Source organism: Mauremys reevesii, linkage group 5 (genome assembly GCF_016161935.1).
Source record: "Mauremys reevesii isolate NIE-2019 linkage group 5, ASM1616193v1, whole genome shotgun sequence".
Taxonomy (NCBI): domain Eukaryota; kingdom Metazoa; phylum Chordata; order Testudines; family Geoemydidae; genus Mauremys; species Mauremys reevesii.
In genome coordinates this window covers 28,210,924-28,230,797 of record NC_052627.1, presented here as the reverse complement: position 1 = coordinate 28,230,797, position 19,874 = coordinate 28,210,924, and the positions used below count along the sequence as shown (strand labels likewise).

The following is a 19,874-nucleotide window of genomic DNA, read 5'->3' as shown; positions in this document are numbered from 1 at the left end:
CAGAGCTCCAACCACCTAAGGGAAGTTAGATATTATTATCTCAGTTTTATAGATAACTAAACAGAGGAGGGAAGTGACTTCACCAAGATCACACTGGAGGCTGGGTTCAGAGGACGGAACCAATGGGTGAAACCCTGGCACTATTGAAGTCAATGGCAAAACTTCCATGGACTTCCACAGGACTTGGATTTCACCTCAAGTCGTTTGATCCCTGGTTCAGTGTCCTGTCCACTGGACCTTATTGACTCTAATAAATTTTTCTGAAGTATCTATTAAGAACTTGAACAGACACAAAGATAGTGTTTTGTAGTGTTCCTTTTATTAAGGAAGACTTATTGAAGGGGAAACCAGATTTGTGTTCATGTTAAATGTATTGATGGTGAAAGGCATATTTAAGGGTATTGGAAAATTCTGATCTTTTTCCTTTTCTTTTCTAGGTAAGTAACTGAACAGGGACATGAAGAATTGACATTTCAAATGACCACCATGTTGCAAAAGGTACTTTGGTATTTCGCTTTAGTTGAAAGGGCAGTGTCTGAAGAATTCAGTTGTATGCGTATTATGGTTAAATTTTTATTATTTAAATACATCTCTACCCCGATATAACGTGACCTGATATAACACGAATTCGGATATAATGCGGTAAAGCAGCGCTCTGGGGGGGCGGGGCTGCGCACTCTGGTGGATCAAAGCAAGTTTGATATAACGCGGTTTCACCTATAACGCGGTAAGATTGTTTTTTGGCTCCATAGGACAGCGTTATATCAAGGTAGAGGTGTACTAGTTTCTTCAGAGGAAATGAATTAAGCACAGATCAAAAAGCCATTTTATGGTTTTCTTAGTTTAAATGCTATTCTTAAATTAATTTTAATAATTAAGGGAGCCTAGTCTCTTCTTAATGCATGTATATAACTCATATTAATGGACCAAATTTTATCCTTCGTTAGTTTTTTCCAGACCTGTTGATTTCAGTACATTAGTAAACCCTGAGATTAGTGCACAAGTAAAATTTGGCCCACTATCGAAAGCTGTGCGACTACCGCAATGGTGTATCACTAGAAGGAGTCAGATGGTTTTAAGGAAGAGTGGACTGTATCATTAATGAGAATCCGTTGTGGATGGGGAGCCCTTTAGTGCACTCAGTTCCCCACCCCTACTTATGGACCTCTGTAAGCTTCAGTGTGCTTATCCTTTCTGACTCTAAACTGAGATCCAAACTGACTTTTATTGAGGCAGGAGGTCCTGCTTTCGGTTGTCACACTATGGAGAGGAGAATACACTTTTTTAGTATATTTCTTTATTCTTTAGCCAGTATGTTGAAATGGGTTAATTTGTGATAGGTTGAAAAGCTAATGGGAAAATGGGAGTGGGGTATGAAAAGTGGACTGTTTTTTGTTTGACTTCTTTTCTGTCTTTTAAGATTTTCTTTTATTTGGAATGAGGTCATGCTGTCTTGCTCCTTTGCTGTTACTCATTTGAAAATCTGTCTTGGATGCTGATTGTAAAATTGATAGACATGTCATGTCTGACTCTCTAAGAGATGACATCACTGAGTAGTCTTGAAAAAGCCAAATGGCTCCTTGTTCTCTAGACAGTTCTGTGCCAGCCAGATGGTTATTTAAGTGTGTAAGTGCTTACCAAGTGATGGAAGGAGGTATCTGGAGAGATGCTGTTAACAAAATGATGAGATTTGTTCGTATAACTCCCCTCCACAGGTTTGGAAGCCTACTCTCCTATAGTTTGTTTGCAGCATTTGTCCTGCTGGTTATTTTTGAAATAATTCAAAGCAACTGACTACTTGCCTAAAATGTTTGTTGTCAAAAGTGACAGTCTGTGGAATCCTCCAGAAATGAGAGCCTGGATGCTGAGGAAACAACTGTCACTCAAAATAAATCAAGTTGTTATCCTTTAAGAATGCTAATGTTTAATTAATTGGCAGACTTTTTAGGCATCAAATGCTGGCTGCAATTAACCTCTTTCCTTAGCTGCACTTTTCCATTAAGCCCCATTTTTCTTCCTCTGTTTCCCCCTATTTGGCCTTCATTGGGGTGGTCATCTCATACAGATGTGGGACCCTGTTTGGCCTCTTCTGAAACTGATGTCATGGCTACCTGGAGTTGCTTTGAGTAGTTCAGCTTGCATTTTACCACAGGTTTTCCTTAGCTGGAAATTAATGCCCTTATTTTCCAAAGTGCTGAAGAACCCCTGTTCCTGATGATTCCAGTGGGTGTTATAGGTGCACAGCACCTCTGAAAACTAGGACATACAATTAGATTTCTACAACATGAGCTGAGAAAGAGGATTATTCAAATTTATTCCCCTCAGACTTGCTCTTTCTTAGTAACACCAAGAACCTTTAGAACAAATGTGTATATGTGAAAAAGTGGCGAGGGTACCAATACCTATTTCCCAGTGAACAAATGCTCAGCTTCCCCTTCTCTATGTACTGGTGCTCAACTCCACTGTTGTATGAAAATGGAGCATGAATTAAAGGTACATGGTTTCCCCCCATTGATAACAAAGTATGCAGATAAGACTCTGTTGTTCACTTATGCTCTGTATTGAAGTGTGTAATATTTTCTGATTAATGTATATTTCAGTAATGGTAGAAAATAAATGGGAGAAAGTAGAGATGACACACACACAGCTGGACCTTTTAATGAAAGTAAACCTGTATTCAGACAAAGTAATTCCTTTTGCTATATACAGACAACATAATTTTTTCTGGTTTGCGCATGGAGTAGGAATTCAAGATGTGGGTTAAAATGTTCAAAAGTGCCTAAATGATTTATAAGTGCATCCCCCTAAATTACACTGTACTGACTGGAGCATTGATTGTATGTATGTGCATCAGAGGATGTTAGAAGAAAGGAAATATAACAATTCTGACAAAATGTGTATACCCCTCCTCCAGCAAGAAGAGGAAGAAGTTAATAAAGTCGCTTGGTAGGGAAGGAAAGTATGTATTGTATCATCCTTCGGGGTATAAGGTATCATTGCTAGAGGGTGAAGAGCTCACAACTGGGCCTCTAAAAGGAAGGGTTTTGGCCACGCAATAGCTCTTTGGACAAGATTTTCAGAAGAACCAGTGGTTCAGGAATCCTCAGTTTGAGAAACTTTAAGAAGAGTTGGGATGATATTTTGGCCCCATTGAAGTAAATGGCAAAACTTGATTGACTTCAATGGAGGAGGATTTCACCCTTTATTTTAAATGGTGGGTTCTCAGTGTAACTTTTGGATGGGTTAATGTTTACTTTACTACTCCTCTCCTAGTGCTTCAACACAACTCATATAGAAAGGTACATGGAGACCCAGAATTCAGCCACTGAGGATTTTCAGCAATGATTGCACAGGGTCAACCGCCCCACAATCAAGTTAAAAAAGAAAAGAGGGATTAATTTAAGTACCAACTTTATAAAATTTTATAATAAAAACCAAAATAATAGCTTAATTTCTACTAAGTAACTAGGCTACTTCATAATCCATTTACATTATCTTCAAAGTGATATGTAAATAGAAACAAAAGACAAATTAAATCTAAACAGGTCAGTTCCCACAGAAACACAGTGAGAAGTAAGAGTTCCATTAACTTTCGGGTGAGTTCATTAGAGTCTCTGTTCTCAACTCTGTACAGTCTCCTGAGTCAAAAGGCACTGCAAGGATATCTTTCCTCCTCTTGCTTGCAGAAATATCCAAATGGAACCCACACACAGACTTTCCCCTCCTCTGCTGGAGTGTGGAATCACTTAATTAGCTAGTCAGCTAACTTAATAACCAAACTATAGTTATTAATTGTATAAATGAATAATCCTGCTGCAAAATGCTTCAGAGTTAGAGGAAAACAGTTTCTTTCTGCTCCTGTGGCTGAGCTTCTCCCGACCCATCACACAGGTTATGTGTGTCTTTGTAAAGCAGCTACCCTGACTAATTTTCCTCAATTAATTCTTATTAGTCTATCTATAAGGAGCCTACTGAGCATGCCAAAAACTACCACAAGCAGTTCCAGGAATTTTTGGGCATGGAACAGAGCAACAGACAACTCATTCCTCCTCTGTCCCTTCCCTCTAGATCTCTTAAAGAGAGATCTCCCTGTTAGGTACGTGAGTTACATCAGCACTTTCTGAAAATCAGACCTCTTTAAAATGTCTCAGGTGAGCATCCAAAATCCACTGCCCACTTTTGGAAATCTTGTCCCTTGCCTGACTCAGGGAGGAACACACTCTGCATGAACTCAGACTCGAAGGGCTCTGCCTGGGGAGGGTGGGACACTGGCAACATTGTTGTGAGTTGACCTTTTCAAAGGGCTGAAATAAAATCCTATTTAAGACTAAAAATGGTGATTTGCCTTTGAACCCTAAATTTAGTAGAACACATGGTGGCCCAGTACAAAAGAAATGACTATGGGAGGACCGCAGTATAAAACCTCACATTACTGTGCTTGTCTTAAGTGTGTATTTGGGAATTATAACATCTGTGCAATGTCAGTGATTATTATTTATTTATTCTTTAGTTTTATAAACAGAAGAAAAATATTAGGACAACTGGTACAGCGTTTGCATGTTGAATATCCCTTGCAGTTGATAAGTGTAAAATTAATAAAAGTTTATCCTGGATAAGGTTTGTCTCTCATGGGTTAAATTAGGACCTACTGCAGGGAAACAAATGTAATGATATAAAAAAGATGAAATTACAGTGATTCGTTTCAGACAATGTAATCTATTACATCTGACATTATCAGAGCGCTGAAATCTAACTACAAGCTTCCTGTTGGAAATGTATCTTGTCCTGTCTCTCTGTGCTCCACAATGATAATCTGCAGTGCATTATCACTACCTCACTGCAGCTGTGTACATTCTCCTGGAAGCCAATGCAGACTGTCTGCTGATGAAGAAAACAAAATTCCTTTAATTTTTGTGAAACAAACTAGCCAAAGTTTTATCATTTTATCTTTAGAACCAGTGCTCAGTATACCTCTTGTTGTTCCAATGGGGGGACTGTGTCATAGTCTCATGCAACCTGGGATATTAATACTTGATATATTAAAAGCATTGTTTCCTTTCATAGCTGTTCTGTGACATTAAATTCGGTCCATCAAGCCATATACACTAGATTATAAAGGTTACATTTTAAACAACATACCAAGTATGTATTCTACATTCTGGTTGGGAAACCCCAAAGGACATCCTGTAGCTCAGTGGTTCTCAACCTCTGGGTTACAACCCACTGGGGAGTCGTGAACAGGTTTCAGGGCAGTCGAGATGCTCTTATCTTCTCCCTTTCTTACACTTTCATTTAAAAAAAAGTGTTTCTAGCCCTTATAATTGCAGAGAGAACCCCAAAAATATGACCCGAGTGTAAACTGATCTTGTGATGCCTGCCTGAATCTTCATACAGCCTAAAACAAAAACAATAAGAAGTGTATCTTGCCCCATTCATCGTAGTCAACCTCCCATAGAGGTTGCAATTCTGCAGCCGTGGAATCTGGCAACTTCTATTATGTCATAGAATGGAACATTTTAATTATTTGGCATTTTGCTGCAATCAGCCAACTAACATTTTCAGCTGACTCCTTGCCCTGCTGGGACCTGTCTGCAGATGCCTCTTGCTCTCCAGTTTCCCCCTCAAAGGGAAGTTAATTGGATTTTATAGTGCATGCTCCCTGCACTGTTTCAAGGAGCCAAGCAGCGAAGCAGTCCTGATTCCCCTCCTCTTCTCCTCAGTGTTATCTCCTGCTTTGCTGCCTGACTTTCCTCTCTGGTGGACTCCAGCCAAAACACATACGAAAACGTTTAACTACTGCTGTATTTCAACATGGTGCATTAAGATTCTGAATACAGCCTTTAGAGCAAGGGCCAGTTGAAGGCCAAGCATCCATCTTTACAAAGAAACCTACTGAATTCTTGAAGCAAAGTTCATAGTTTTTCAGAATTGTTTTATTGACAGGCCATGCTGTAAACATAAAAACACTCTCAAGTATCACAGTTGATGTCGCTGCGAATAGTAAAAACTGCTAAACCTTTTAACTGGGGAACACTGATTGTGTCTTACACTTTAGGTATCGTTATACAGTAGTTATACTGGGCTCTGATGTAGCCAGTCAACTCAAAGCAACTGTCGTCTCCAATGATGCAGTTGCTTCATTTACCTAAAATGTTTAGTGTTAATAGAAATTATCTTTAGCATATTCTTTGTGACATCTTTACAAATTTAAATGGATATTAAAGCTGTCTAGATGAAGAATTATATCTTGTTTATAATATGGGTAGCCAACTACTAAACTGCTATCGTTACATCATAATTTAATAGAAATATTAGGAAATGCTGACAGTTCTAAGAAAAAATATATAATTTAAAAAATACTTAAAAGGATAGTAAATTTTACTAGAGTGACTAGTCACTCTCTGCCAGCACTGTGGCTTATTCTCCAGATGCCAAGGATTCAAAAAAGAGGTACTTGTAGAGTCCAGAGAGAATGAGTTCTTCAAGGGACAGAGACTGTTCTGTTGCACGTCTGAGACTAACATCATAAAAGAAGTTGTAGGTGTGCCAATGGGCAGAAACTCTGAAACAGTGTGGAAAGAAAATATACATTTCTGTTTAACCCTGTGGTTTGCCTTTTGGCATTGACCTAGTCCCTGAAGAGCACTGCACTGTAACTGGCTGACTTGACAGGTATACTTAAAATCACATATCTGAGTAGTAACAATAGAACAGGGCAGGAGATTTACTGCATAAGAACACATTATAATTCCGTTAACTGTTTCAAATGAAAATTCACTGCTGTGAAGCTTCAAAGGCAAACTTTGGAAAATCTAGCTATTGTGTCTAGTTAAAACTATCTCTGTCCTTTCCTTCATTTCTTTCCCTTCCATTTACACTTCCACATTCGTTTCATGCCCGTAACCAATGGGACTGACAACACATAGCAATGGAGATAGTGACATGCTCTCTGACGTAAAGCAAGTATAATGCATGTTGACATGTTTTATTTGGATTGTCTTTCTGACATTTGCCTAAAGCTGAAAGGTATTTCTTTGTATACCAGTTGTATAGACTACACATCAGCATGGAACTCCTGTACAATCGGTTAATTCAGTCAGTGCACTATAATCCATGTGTGAGATGGAGATCCTACTCACAATTCCTTTTGTCTACTGGGAGAAATGGTGTTAAAGGCAAGACAGATTATTGATAGCCTAGAAGAGATGTACTCTGGGTAATCTGATATTGGGAAGGATTGATGTATGTATATATTTTAATGGATGGCAGTAATGGAAAATTAGAGCAGAGCATCCAGACAATAGGATTAAAAGGCTAAGTGCTTATACTAGTTTCTAAAAGTCATTTAAAAGTTACAGCTGTGTTTTGTTTTGTGTTTTGGTTTTTGAAATGTTCAACTAACACATATCTGCTGTAACGTTTCAAAATCATGCACATTTCATTTTTAAAAAGGATAAAGCACTCATTACGGGCATGTGTGTGTGGTGGAGACAAATTGTGATTGTTTCCTGTTCAAATTGAAGGATTCTAAAGACTTAGTTCTAATAAAGCAGCTCTGGTATAGTGGGCTTTGGTCCATGTGATGCCAGACAAAAAGGAAATGGGCCTGACAGATTCAGCTCCTGTGGAGCCAGCAGAGTGGCTCTGCATGCCAAGAGGACGACAGCTCTGGAACCTGTTGCACTTGAGTAAGCTTGAGCCAAGAGCAAAAATATCACTTCATTTCCCATTCTGTTCTAGACATAGTCAATCCTCTAAGCAATTTCTCCTTTGAAGAAAGGGAGTGGGGAGCAAGGAGTCTTAGTGCACGTAGCTAGCCGCCACGACTGGATTATTGTCTGGTGTGGGTAATGAGGACTGAGGGTACGTCTACACTACGGGATTATTCCGATTTTACATAAACCGGTTTAGCAAAACAGATTGTATAAAATCGAGTGTGCGCGGCCACACTAAACACATTAAATCGGTGGTGTGCGTCCACGGTCCGAGGCTAGCATCGATTTCTGGAGCGTTGCACTGTGGGTAGCTGTTCCGTAGCTATCCCATAGTTCCCGCAGCCTCCCCCGCCCCTTGGAATTTCCGGGTTGAGATCCCAGTGCCTGATGGGGCAAAAATCATTGTCGCGGGTGGTTCTGGGTAAATGTCGTCAGTCACTCCTTCCTCTGGAAAAGCAACGGCAGACAAGCATTTCGCGCCTTTTTTCCCTGGATTGCCCTGGCAGATGCCATAGCATGGCAATCATGGAGCCTGTTTTGCCTTTTGTGACTGTCACCGTATGTGTACTAGATGCCACTGACAGAGGCGATTCAGCAGCGCTACACAGCAGCATGCTTTTGCTTTTGCATGACAGCAGAGATGGTTACCAGCCATACTGTACCATCTACCATACCATAACTTGGTAATAAGATGATCATGATTACCAGTCCTTTTGCACTGCACCATTTGCTGCTGTCATAAGTGCCCCTGGCTGAGATCAGCCAGGGGCGCAAAAGCCAAAATTGGGAATGACTCCCTGAGTCAATCCCTCCTTTTTGGTATCTAAAAATAGAATCAGTCCTGCCTAGAATATGGGCAAGTGTACTAGAGAACCACTGTATCATAGAAGCAGAGAGCACAGCTGCTCTGTGTCAGATCAAGCAGAAATGATGAGCTGTATGCTATTCACAGGGGGTGCTCCTGCAACAACCCCACCTGTTGCTTCCCTCCTCCCCCAGCCTTCCTGGGCTACCGTAGCAGTGTCCCCCCACTTGTGTGATGAAGTAATAAAGAATGCAGGAATAAGACACAGTGACTTGTTAGTGAGAAATGAGTGGAAGGCAGCCTCCAGCTGCTATGATAGTCCAGACAGGACATTAAGCAGTATGGAGGAGAGGAGCCCAGTATCCCGCTGCTAGTCCAGGGACAATTGAATCTTTTCTTTACACATGAAGGGCGGGGGCTGATGGAGCTCCGCCCCCTGTTGCTATGATGAAGACGGTTACCAGCCATACTGCACCATCTACCAGGAAAAATCAGGAGCTTTTTACACAGGCTGTATCCCCGCTGCCTCAGTAGTGGGCTACTGACAGTCATGGTCTAGCCCCACACCCTGGGGCAGACTGCGCTACACAGGCGCCCATGATTGACCTCACTGAATGCTAGTACGCATGGTTACCAGTCCTTTTGCACTGCCCCATGTGCCAATAGGCTGATGATGACGATGGATATCAGCCATATTGTACCATCAGCCACCCATGGCGGGGGTGGGAGTGAGGATGTTGGTGTTGACTGCTGCAGCATCGTGTCTATCTGCAGCATTCAGTAAAGATAGGGTGATGTAAAAGAGTCAAGAGAGGATTGTTTTCCCTTTCACTTCTGGGGGTGGGTGGGGGGGGTACGTAAATTGCCGAGCTATGCCCTGAACCACCGCGGACACTGTGTTTGACCCTAGAAGCATTTGGAGCTCAGCCAAGAATGCAAATGCTTTTCGGAGACTGCAGGCACTGTGGGATTGCTTGAGTCCTCCAGTCCCCGCTCCAGTCCCCCCTCCATGAGCGTCCATTTGATTCTTTGGCTTTCCGTTACGCTTGTCACGCAGCAGTGCGCTGAGTCCCTGCTATGGCGTATGTGTGGAGATTTTAAAAAAATGATTTTGAATTTCGTCTTCTGTAACGGAGCGCTGATAGAACAGATTTGCCTGCCCTTACTGCGATCACATTCGCATGGTCCATGCTGGAGCTCTTTTTTTATTTTGATTTCGAACTGCATCGCCACCCGTGCTGATCGGAGCTCCACGCTGGGCAAACAGGAAATAGTCAAAAGTTCGCGGGGCTTTTCCTGTCTACCTGGCCAGTGCATCCGAGTTCAGATTGCTGTCCAGAGCGGTCAGTGGTGCACTGTGGGATACCACCCGGAGGCCAATACCGTCGATCTGCGGCCACACTAACCCTAATCCGATATGGTAATTCCGATACTAGTGCTACTCCTCTCGTTAGGGAGGAGTTCAGAAACCGGTTTAAAGAGCCCTTTATATCGATATAAAGGGCCTCTTAGTGTGGACGGGTGTGGCGTTAAATCGGTTTTACGCTCCTTAAACCGGTTTAAACGCGTAGTGTAGACCAGGCCTGAGAGAGACCTGCAGGATCTAGTTCAGAGACCCAGAACCAGACTGAATCCTTCAGTTTGATTCAGAGGGTTTAGAACTGACCTAGTCTCTGCAGATTCACTTGGAGTTCATGTTTGATGAATGATAATCTCCATGAAGAGCCCTCCACAAACTATTGTGCCTACCAGTATCTATCCTAGGTTTTGATGTACTCACCTGTCAGTGTGCTGTACTTAACACTTTTCTCTCTCTATCCCAACAAGCTCTGGACATTCTCTCCCTCCTCCCCACCCAACTGCTTAGCTTCAGGGGTGAGATTGATGGGAATGGTGAGGTAAGGAAGCTGGCAGGTTGACTAGGAATAGGAACAGGAAAGTGTGCTGGTTTCTCAACTGCATGAACAACCTTAATCTATTTGCCAAACATTTTTTAGTCTGAGTTGAACACTAATTCAGGCTGATGCAAAATATTTTTACAGTTTGCCTTGAATATATCACACCGCTCTGTAGGTAGTGTTCTGCAGTAGATAAACTAGCTCTCGCACTAGTGACAAAGATTATAAGTGGAGGGCCTGTATGTTTGTTAGAAATGATTTAGTACAATCAGCAACTAAACTTCCTGAGTTGACAGAATGATCTCATGTCTGCACTTTTTATCTTTATCATTCTATAATTAGATTTTCCTCCTTCTTGAAGTGTGCAAATAGCACTTCTGTTTTTTCCCCCATTTATATACATTAAAACTTAACATAACTTCAATTGGTAGTTATGAGGATTGTACTTTGATATCACTGTTGTCGTCTCTTGCTCTTTTTCATTGTAAGCAGTGGTGGCTCATAGTTCTATTACTCCTATCTCACCAGTTTCCATTTATTGTATTGCCATAGTTTCTTTCTCTGGGTTACTTGCATTGGATCTTAAGAAGAAGATCACAAAGAAAAGTTTTTTAACATGATGAAATGACCACAAACTAGAATAACAAAATGAAGAAAGCATGTGTGTTTGTTTTTTTCTGGCTTGGAGATTTTTCTTGGGTAAGGAGTTGGTAGCTTATAGTCACCAAGAATGTGATTCCAAGTACTAGGTACATCATGATGTGAAGTTGTTACCATATACTGGCTGTTACAATCATTTTATTTAATTTTCCAATGGAGGGGTGTCCAAATCTGAATAGCATTTTATATTAATTGGCATTCTGCCTGGCAATTTCAGAAGACAGGAAGGACTGACTGGGCATGGAGAGTGAATTACCCTTTGAACCATAAAGATAGTCGGGGTGAAACAGGATGGGGAAGTTTGCACATGTTGGTATTTATTTACTGGCTATATAAAGGACTTAATTCTGCCGGGCTCCAGCATGATCATTGTATTTGCATTACAAATTCTAAAGAAAATTTTAAAAAAATATATACTCACTTTAACTAAAATGAGCAAGTGGAAAAGCCATAAGGTGGTATACTGCCTTTGACCCCAAGCATTGTTTTGACCCCAGAAAAAGAGATGTGCCACTGACTCCATGAAGTCTATTAAGGACTTAACTGTTGCTATTGATTTATGTGGAAGGCTGCTAGAAACTGTGGTGATGAGTAAAAAGCAGTAAAAAGCCCTAAGATAAATATGCATACAAAGGGTCTGATTCTTTGAGGTGCTGGAGCCAGTGGAGCTTGAAGGCACCTTTCAGAAATGCTCATCACCTTGTAGGATTAGACCCATAATGCCCTTGATATGAGTGGGAGTTGTGTATTACTTGCCCAGTGAGTGGATATTTAGGCTTTTTAAGATACTTCCGTAGTTATGGTTGAAATAGCTTTCAGCTTAAAGAATGAATGAGGAAAAAACTGGGTGGGGTGACCATTCTGCTCAAAGCAGTGGCTGTTGAAAGAACACATTGTGCATGTTTTTTCCAGACCGTTCTTCTTTGAGAAATTGTTTTCAGTAATAAGAATCAAAAGGCAGAAGAAGCCATTCCTGATGGGCTGAAAGCTACTAAAATTACTTCCTTTCTCCTGTATAAAGAGGTCTATAAATCTTAAGGAAAAAGCTGATATGGTCTTAAAACTGTCCATGGCTCTTTCCACTTTCCAAGTGAAATTCCACATGTGAACTATTGGCTGCAATGAGCAACGTGCTGCCAAATTCTCTCTTTTTTTTTTTCCTGCCTTAAACTTACTGCCAAAAATGCTGGGTTTTGTTGTTGTTTTCTGCATTAACCTTATTGCCAAAACTCCTATTTTTCTTTTATTGCAAGTATGGCAGTCCAAAGGGCATTATCATTATTTGTCTCGAGCATGAGAATGGGTAGTTCTTACCAGCCGAACACATTTTATAAGGTACCTGTAAGGAATTCTGGAAATTTATGTTTGAGAGTGAAACATTTTCCTTAAGGCAATTTTTACAATTTTTCTTTATTACATCAGCGGGGATGAAAAAACTGTTCTGACCCTCTCTTCAAAGCCTCTTTTAAAGATGTTCTCCTTGTGTTGATATTTCTCTTAATTACAGTCTTTCATCTTTTTCCACACTTGATTTCTGAAGCTTCCCACATATGGCTGCACCAATAAAGGATCCTTCCCAAAGCAAAAGAGCACTCCACCTCTTCCCCCTCAGGCCCCACCCCTGCTCTGCCTTGTCCCTCAAGGCCCCACCCCCATTCCTCTTCCCCTCCCATCACTTGCTGCTCTCTCCACCTCCCTCCCCCACCAGCTGAGCAGGGCTCTAGGTATGGAGGGGGTGACTAGGGCAGCATGTTTGAGGAAGAGCCGCTTTCAGGGGGTGGAGTAACTGGGGCAGGACAGGGGGCAGCACACCAGGGGCTGGGCAGAAAGGAGGCTGAGAAGGGGGCCCAGGCAGTGAGCCCAGCCACTGACTCCACTCATCAAATGCCATGTGCTTCAGGATCCCTCCTCAGGTGTCAGCTACTGGTACCTCTTTCTGCTGGAGCCAGGCAGTTCCTGAGTGCTCCTCCAGCTCCAGCAGCAACTGCTCTTCCTGCCCTCCCAGCAACAGAACAGGTAATTGGACTTCTGGTGTCAGGTCAGTAGCACTGACTGGAGACTATCAGGTCCCCTTTTCGACCAGCCTTTCTAGTCCAGTACTGGACTCATGGCCACACTATACAGGACTCTCACCAAAAATGCCCTTCTCTTTTATAATGAGAGGATTCATTTTTATCTCCTTTTCCTTTGTGCTATACTCATGGACAATACGACTAGTAACAGCTGAAAATAATCATGATTAGTAGAGCCAGTGGAAAAAAAATTGAACATTTTCCTGTCAGAAAATTAGGTTTTGTCAAAATTGAAATTATCTGCAGTAAAAGATTTCAAGTTGACATTAATCTCTGCCTCTGCCTGAGCTGCCCCAGTGTCTCATGGGAGTTGCAGGTCTGGGTCCTTTGCACCCCCATTCTCCCCTATGGGCTATTACATCTCCCATAATGCATTGCAATCTCTCCGCTTGCTGGTATATATGCCAGTGGTTGGGAACCACTATTCTAACATATCAAGAGTCTAAGAATGGATTGGCTGCTCAGTTTGTGGTACAGGTGCAAATTCAAGATGGTCTAAAGCTGTGAAATTGGAATCTGTATTTCAGACACCACCAGAAAGTTTGGGATGTTCAGAGTCAGCATGTTGTTTTATTTGAACTGCATCCTACTGGTGCTCATTACTCTTTGAGTGCTACGCATAAATGTATATCTCTGTTTTGCCAATTCCTTTAAGTGCTTCACCAGTGTACTCTGTATCTCAAGAGATAGTGGTTTCACGGGCAGTATTTCAAGAACCAATGTGGAATCAATTTCAAGGGAGATTTGTGTTCTAGCTGGTAGGCTGAGCAGTTTATATTGGACATAAATGCTAATGGCAGAAAGCTTTTGACTGATGTATTTGTGGCAACACTAGTTCACTCTGGTCATCCTAATCTACCCAGTACAGTGATTGTATTTTTCCACCCCCCAAAAATACTGGTTGTATTCAATTATCTTGATATAAACCCTGCCTTCTCCAGGCTACTGCTTTGGGCAGCCACCAGATGTGAAAGCAAATGATAGTTAAATTCCCCAATATTATACCGAATTACTTTTCTCCTGTAGAAACTGAACATCAGTGAAAGCGGTAGGAGATTATCCTGTTTTCTTTTCAAATTAGGCATGCGGAGTTTTCATGAACTGCCACATAAAGGATCTGTGCTCTCCATTGTAGGATCAACTCTGCAAATTACCTGGCTTCTTTTAAATTTAGATAAAACCTCTTTTTTACATTTTTAAACATAGTAATTTAGATGGTATTGATTTAATTTTTGTCTTTTCTATTGGTTAATTCTATTGCGATTTAGTGTAAGGTTGTAAAACATGGCAATTTCATGTTTCCAAAGAAAAAAGTGCAGTCAAGAACAATTGTATAACCTTTGTTGTAATCACAGCAATTTTTTTTAACTTCCTGAGAGGCAAATGCTGTCATCTGTCCCCCAGTCTTTTACCCCCAGTGCTTCCAGTGGTCAAGTAAATGGTCTTTGCACAGGGAACTCACTGAGATTGGAGGGGATATGGAGAAACCCTCTTCCGCAGGAGCGGAGCCAGGCAGAATTCGGTGCCCTAGGCAGAATTCGGGGGGTGGCATTTTGTGCGCTCCCCATGGGGCGCGAGGGAGCTTCCAGTTCCACTCCCATCGCGCCGCCGAAGAAGGACCCTCCGCCGAAATGCTGCAGGCGACAGCGGCAGTCATCATGCTGCTCAATTGCCTGCCGCTGTTTTCCGCGGCGCGTCAGCAGAAGGTTCTTCTTCGGCGGCGCAACGGAAGCGGAACCGGAAGCTCCCGTGTGCCCCGTGGGGAGTGCACAAAATGCCGTCCCCCCGAATCCTGGTGCCCTAGGCAACCGCCGAGGGTCGCTAATGGAAGCGCCGGCCCTGCTCTTCCCACCTCGAGCATCAAACTCATTGGCACATTGTAGTGCCGGTGTAGCTGCTATGGGGTTAGTACTGTAGCCCACAGCTATAGTAAGTTGGGAGTCTTTTCACGTGGGTGTGCATCGCTGCAGATATTCGAGTCAGTCCTCTCTTCTGAGCGAGAAAGTTGCAGCGCTGTAAAGTGCCAGTGTAGCCAAGGCCTTTGAAACACCTGGAGAGACAAGGGTGCAGACTCCCTGTGTCACAAATGATAATTCAGCATTTCTTCTTAAGGAAGACTTTGCAAAGAATATTATGTAAATAAACTCATATAACATGCATGCATGGTTGTTTGAGGCCAATTTCCTTATGACATTCCTAGTGTTCTTTTCCATGCCCAGAGTCATTTTGCCTAGCTAAAAGCTGGGCGGCCTCCTCATCTTCATTTGTTTGCTTAGACCAGAATGTCACCATAATTTGTCTGTGAACAAACGTCGCCACGAGAATGAATTATAATCTACTCATCAGACAATAATAACTTTATTCATTCAAAAGGTTGTAAAAGATGATAGTGGAGGAAGTTCCTGTTTTTCCCCTAATATACTATAATGAGCATATTTTCCGAAAAGATTTAATAAAAAATAATCAAAGGATGTCTAGTTAATTTAAAGGAGAATGAAGAATATGTTTGAAATTAACGAATTCCCATTCCAAATAAAGAATTGGACTTAGGTACAAACCAGCATGGCTTTCATAAAGGAAAGTTGTGATTCTGCTATTCTAGTAGAATTCTCTGAGGGAGTCAACAAAACAGTGGAAAGAACAAAGATGGTTGATATTGTTAATGTGGACTTCAAAAAATCTTTGACAGTCTTTCACAAGAGGCTGTTAAGGAAACTGTAGTCTCTGTAAGTGAATTAAATGTCTGTCATTGGTTAGGGCTGAGAGAGTAAAAAAAAAGGAATAAATGGTCATTTTTTAAATGTAAGGATCCATTCCCAATCCAACACTAGAACTGGTGTTTAACTTAATTATTTGAATAAGGAGGTAAACAGTGAAGTAGTAACATTCACAAATGATACAAAACTCTTCATGGTAGTGAATCTGTGAGGAACCTCTGAAGAACTGTTGATTGGTATATCTGAGTACTGTGGCAGAAGAAATGAATTGTATGTGAGTGCAAGGTGATGCATGTTGAAAGGAAAGGTTTGAGCTACTTACACATGTTGATGAGTGTAAATTGGGTAACTGTTAAGGAAAAAAAGATGTCGATGTCACTGTGCACAGCTCAGTGAAAACATCTGCTCAATGTGCAGTAGCAGCCAAAAAAGCAAACAGGATGTTAGGTTGTATTAAGAATGGGACAGCTAATACTCAACATATTATAAAATTATATAAATTGATGATACATCCTGAACATGAATAATGTGTTTTAATTCCAGACACCCGTTTTAAACAAAATAAATAATTAATAGAAATACAAATGGTCCAAGAAGGGCAACAAAACTGATTAAAGGCATAGAAAGGCTTCCTCAGGAAGAGAGATTAAAGGGGTTAACCATACGGTTTAGAGAGGAACATAAGAGGATATGCTAGAGGTAAGTAAGGTAATGAATAGTGTAAAGAAGGTCAACCAGGAGTTGCTATTTACCTCTGCTCATACTCATAGAACAGGGGTTTCTCCATCAGGATGGTCACAAACAGGTTTCAAAGTATTACAATCGCCCGTTCACATCTTTTCATTAAAAAAAATGCTGCTGGTCCTTATGATTGTGGTGGTAACTTCTAAAATGTGAACGAAGCATAAACCAATGCAGTGCTGCCTGCTTGAATCTGCAGACAGCCTGAAACAATAGCTGTAAAATAGGGGTTCTTAAACCTTGGGGTTGCCTTGTTCTCTACTGAGTATAGGCAAGCTGTGATTATTTTTTTTTGAAGGCTAGTTCTTTGGCCAAATTTGCATAGGGAAGGCAAAAAATACATCCCTGGGACTAGGGTGCGGTGACCTCCTGTGCCAAATTCCAAGTCTCTTTTCCAAAGCATAGAGGTGCTAGAGCAGGGGTGGGCAAACGTTTTGGCCTGAGGGCCAAATCTGGGTATAGAAATTGTATAACCGGCCATGAATGCTCACGAAATTGGGGTTGGGGTGCGGGAGGAGGTGAAGGCTCTGGTTGGGGGTGCAGGCTCCTAGGTGAGTCCAGAAATGAGGAGTTTGGAGTGTGGGAGGGGGCGCCAGGGTGCAGGGGGGGATCAGGGCTCCGGCTGGGGATGCGGACTCTGGGGTGGGGCTGGGGATGAGGAGTTTGGGGTGTAGGAGGGTGCTCCGGGCTGGGACCAAGGGGTTTGGAGAACAGGAGGGGGATCGGGGTTGGGGCACAGGGGGAGGCTCAAGGGTGCAGGCTCTGGGCGGCGTTTACCTAAAGCAGCTCTTGGAAGCAGCAGCATGTCCTTTCTCCGGCTCCTACAGGGAGGCGTGGCCAGGCAGCTCTGCTGCGTGCTGCGCCCTCCACAGGCACCGCCCCCACAGCTCCCATTGGCTGCAGTTCCTGGCCAATGGGAACTGTGGGGGCAGTGCTTGGGGCAGGGGCAGCGTGGAGCCCCCTGGATGCCCCTTTACGTAGAAGCCAGAGGGGGGCCATGCTGCTGCTTCCAGGAGCCGTGCGGAGCAACCCCCGACCCTGCTCTCCGGCTGGAGTGCCGGAGTGGGGCAAGTCCCAGACCCCACTCCCCAGCAGGAGTTCAAGGGCTGGATTAAAATGGCTGGCAGGCTGAATCCGGCCCACAGGCCGTACTTTGCCCTCTCATGTGCATTTAATTCTTAATTAAATGGATGTAAGAATATTATTTAACATGGGGAAAAACAATGTATTTTCCCCTAATCTTGTTCTTGGAAATTAAAATTCCCTCCCCCCCCCCGAAAAAAAAATCAGCCTCAGGCAGACACTCAGCATGGAAAATTTGATGTGATGGGGTGTTTAAGCCACACATTGGCTACCCATGGGTTAGCAGGCCCCTGAGCCCAATTAGGCCCTGGGTGGTACTTAATTATTTTAGCCATAATTAGTGATGAAACCCAGCTGTGAAGGAGCTGGGTCTTCATAAAGGAAGGAGCTCAGGGCAGTGGGGGAAAAAAGGCCAGCAAGAGAGAGTGCTGTATTTCCTCTCTCTGTCTAAAGGCAGAGAGAAGCCTGGAGGCAGAACCATGGGGTTCTAAGTCAGGTGGGAGGCTGGGGGCAGTGAAGCCTGGGATCAGAGGTGAGTTGTCCTGAGCCAGGAGGAAGCTGGAAGCAGTGAAGCCCAAGAACCAGTGACAGTAGGGGCATTTGGACTGAAGTTTGAGGCGCTACAGTGACTCTCTTGATACTAGGGTAGTAGAGACTGACGGGGAACAAGAAGGCTCCTGCAGGGCTAGGAAGCCTGTGCAGAGTAGGGGCAGAAGAAATGAAGACACAGGATTGGATCAAGCTACTGTGGCTGACTCTGAACAAGGGCTGGAACCAGACTCTGGGGAGAAGCCTGAGGAGGTGTTGCTCATTGCAAAAGGCCCAGGAAGGGGCTGTGGAAAAGGCCTGATGAAAGGCAAATGGTGGAAAGGAGTCCAGGGAGTCAGCGGCAAGATGTCTGATAAGGCAGAACTTGGTTGCTTTTCCTAGGGTCCCTGGCCTGGAACCCAGTGTAGTAGGGAGAGCCTGGGCTCCTCTACCAGCCACTGAGGAAGGTGGTAATTTGAGGTTTCTGAGAAGGGAATAAAAATGAATGAAGATCCTGAGAGAAGAATGTGAGGACTACAGGGCCCAGAGTCAGGGTCAAAGATCTGTTTGAGAGGATGTAGGACTTGTTTGGAAAGAGCTGCTATCCTACATGCAGCCACAAGTGGGTGCAGCAGCAGTGAGTTTACTTTTCTACTAGCATCTTATAATATAAGTTTTAAGGTTGTCCAAACTTTGTGTTGCTACTTGCGCCACCTATAATGTGTGTGTGCGAGACCTTTAAAGGACATTGTATTTTTAGATTTATAGCAGACTTCATGCATTCTAATGCTGATCAAGAGGCACAACTAATGTCTGCTACAGAGATATTTATATAACACAGTATGTGTTTGGCACAAAATGCAGAGGATATTACAAGGTTGCAGTCATATGACATACCTGTAGAAAATAAAATTCTAAAAAAGCCTCTTCCCAAAAATACATGAAAAATATTATGAACTTGTGGAAACTGCTAGCCTTGTATGTAATTCCAGTCCATGATAACAGAAGAGGGGAAATTTGGAGGTAACCATTAAGGGAGTTCGGACAGCAGGTAAAACGTGGTTGTGTTTTGATCCCCAACGAGTGACACCTGAGAAATATTCCAAAGAGTTACAGAGTTTTCTGTGGGATTTGCTATTTTAATATAAACAGCATTGCTTGTTGCCAAGAAACTGTAATGACAGGCGATGCCATTGTTTGTCTCCTTCCTTTTCTCTAAGGTCACAGTTTTGTGTAAGAACTTAGTACAAACAGTCTGCAAATAGCCTGGAACAACAGCTTTGAGAAAAGTATGAACTGCCCCTATTCCTCTCAATGAGGTGTTAATTCTGAATCCCACCTCTGACAAGTCAAATCTCCACATTAACTATTGCACTGATAATCGCTTTAGCAGAAACATCAAGCCACAGTGCTTTACCCTTCATTGTTGGAATTAGCAGGAAGGGGCAGGTGGGGGGCTCCTGCCCCCCTCCTGAGTTTTGTACAGGAGGTCTGCTTGTGGCACGCATCCTAGCCCTGAGGCGGAGCTCTGAACTGCAGCACAGTCTGCGTGTGGAATGTGAGTTCTGCTGGGGAGAGGTGCTGCTCCCAGGTTGTGCCTGTGGGATAGGGAGTCAGTATTTTGTTTACAAACAGAGGCAGGTTGATCAAAATAA

General features: G+C 42.7%; 1 protein-coding gene across 2 annotated transcripts in view; it reads left to right on the top strand.

The window, feature by feature from the left end:
* Positions 1–19,874, top strand: part of ANK2 (ankyrin 2) — a 561,730-nt gene that overhangs the window by 80,672 nt on the left and 461,184 nt on the right. Inside the window, exon 2 of one of the 2 annotated variants that reach the window (XM_039542469.1) lies at positions 438–498. The exons of the other annotated variant lie outside the window; for it this stretch is intronic. Coding sequence (XP_039398403.1) covers positions 478–498 — 21 coding nt within the window. The 5' untranslated portion in view covers positions 438–477. The remainder of the gene's footprint in view (positions 1–437; positions 499–19,874) is intronic. 2 annotated transcript variants of the gene reach the window in all.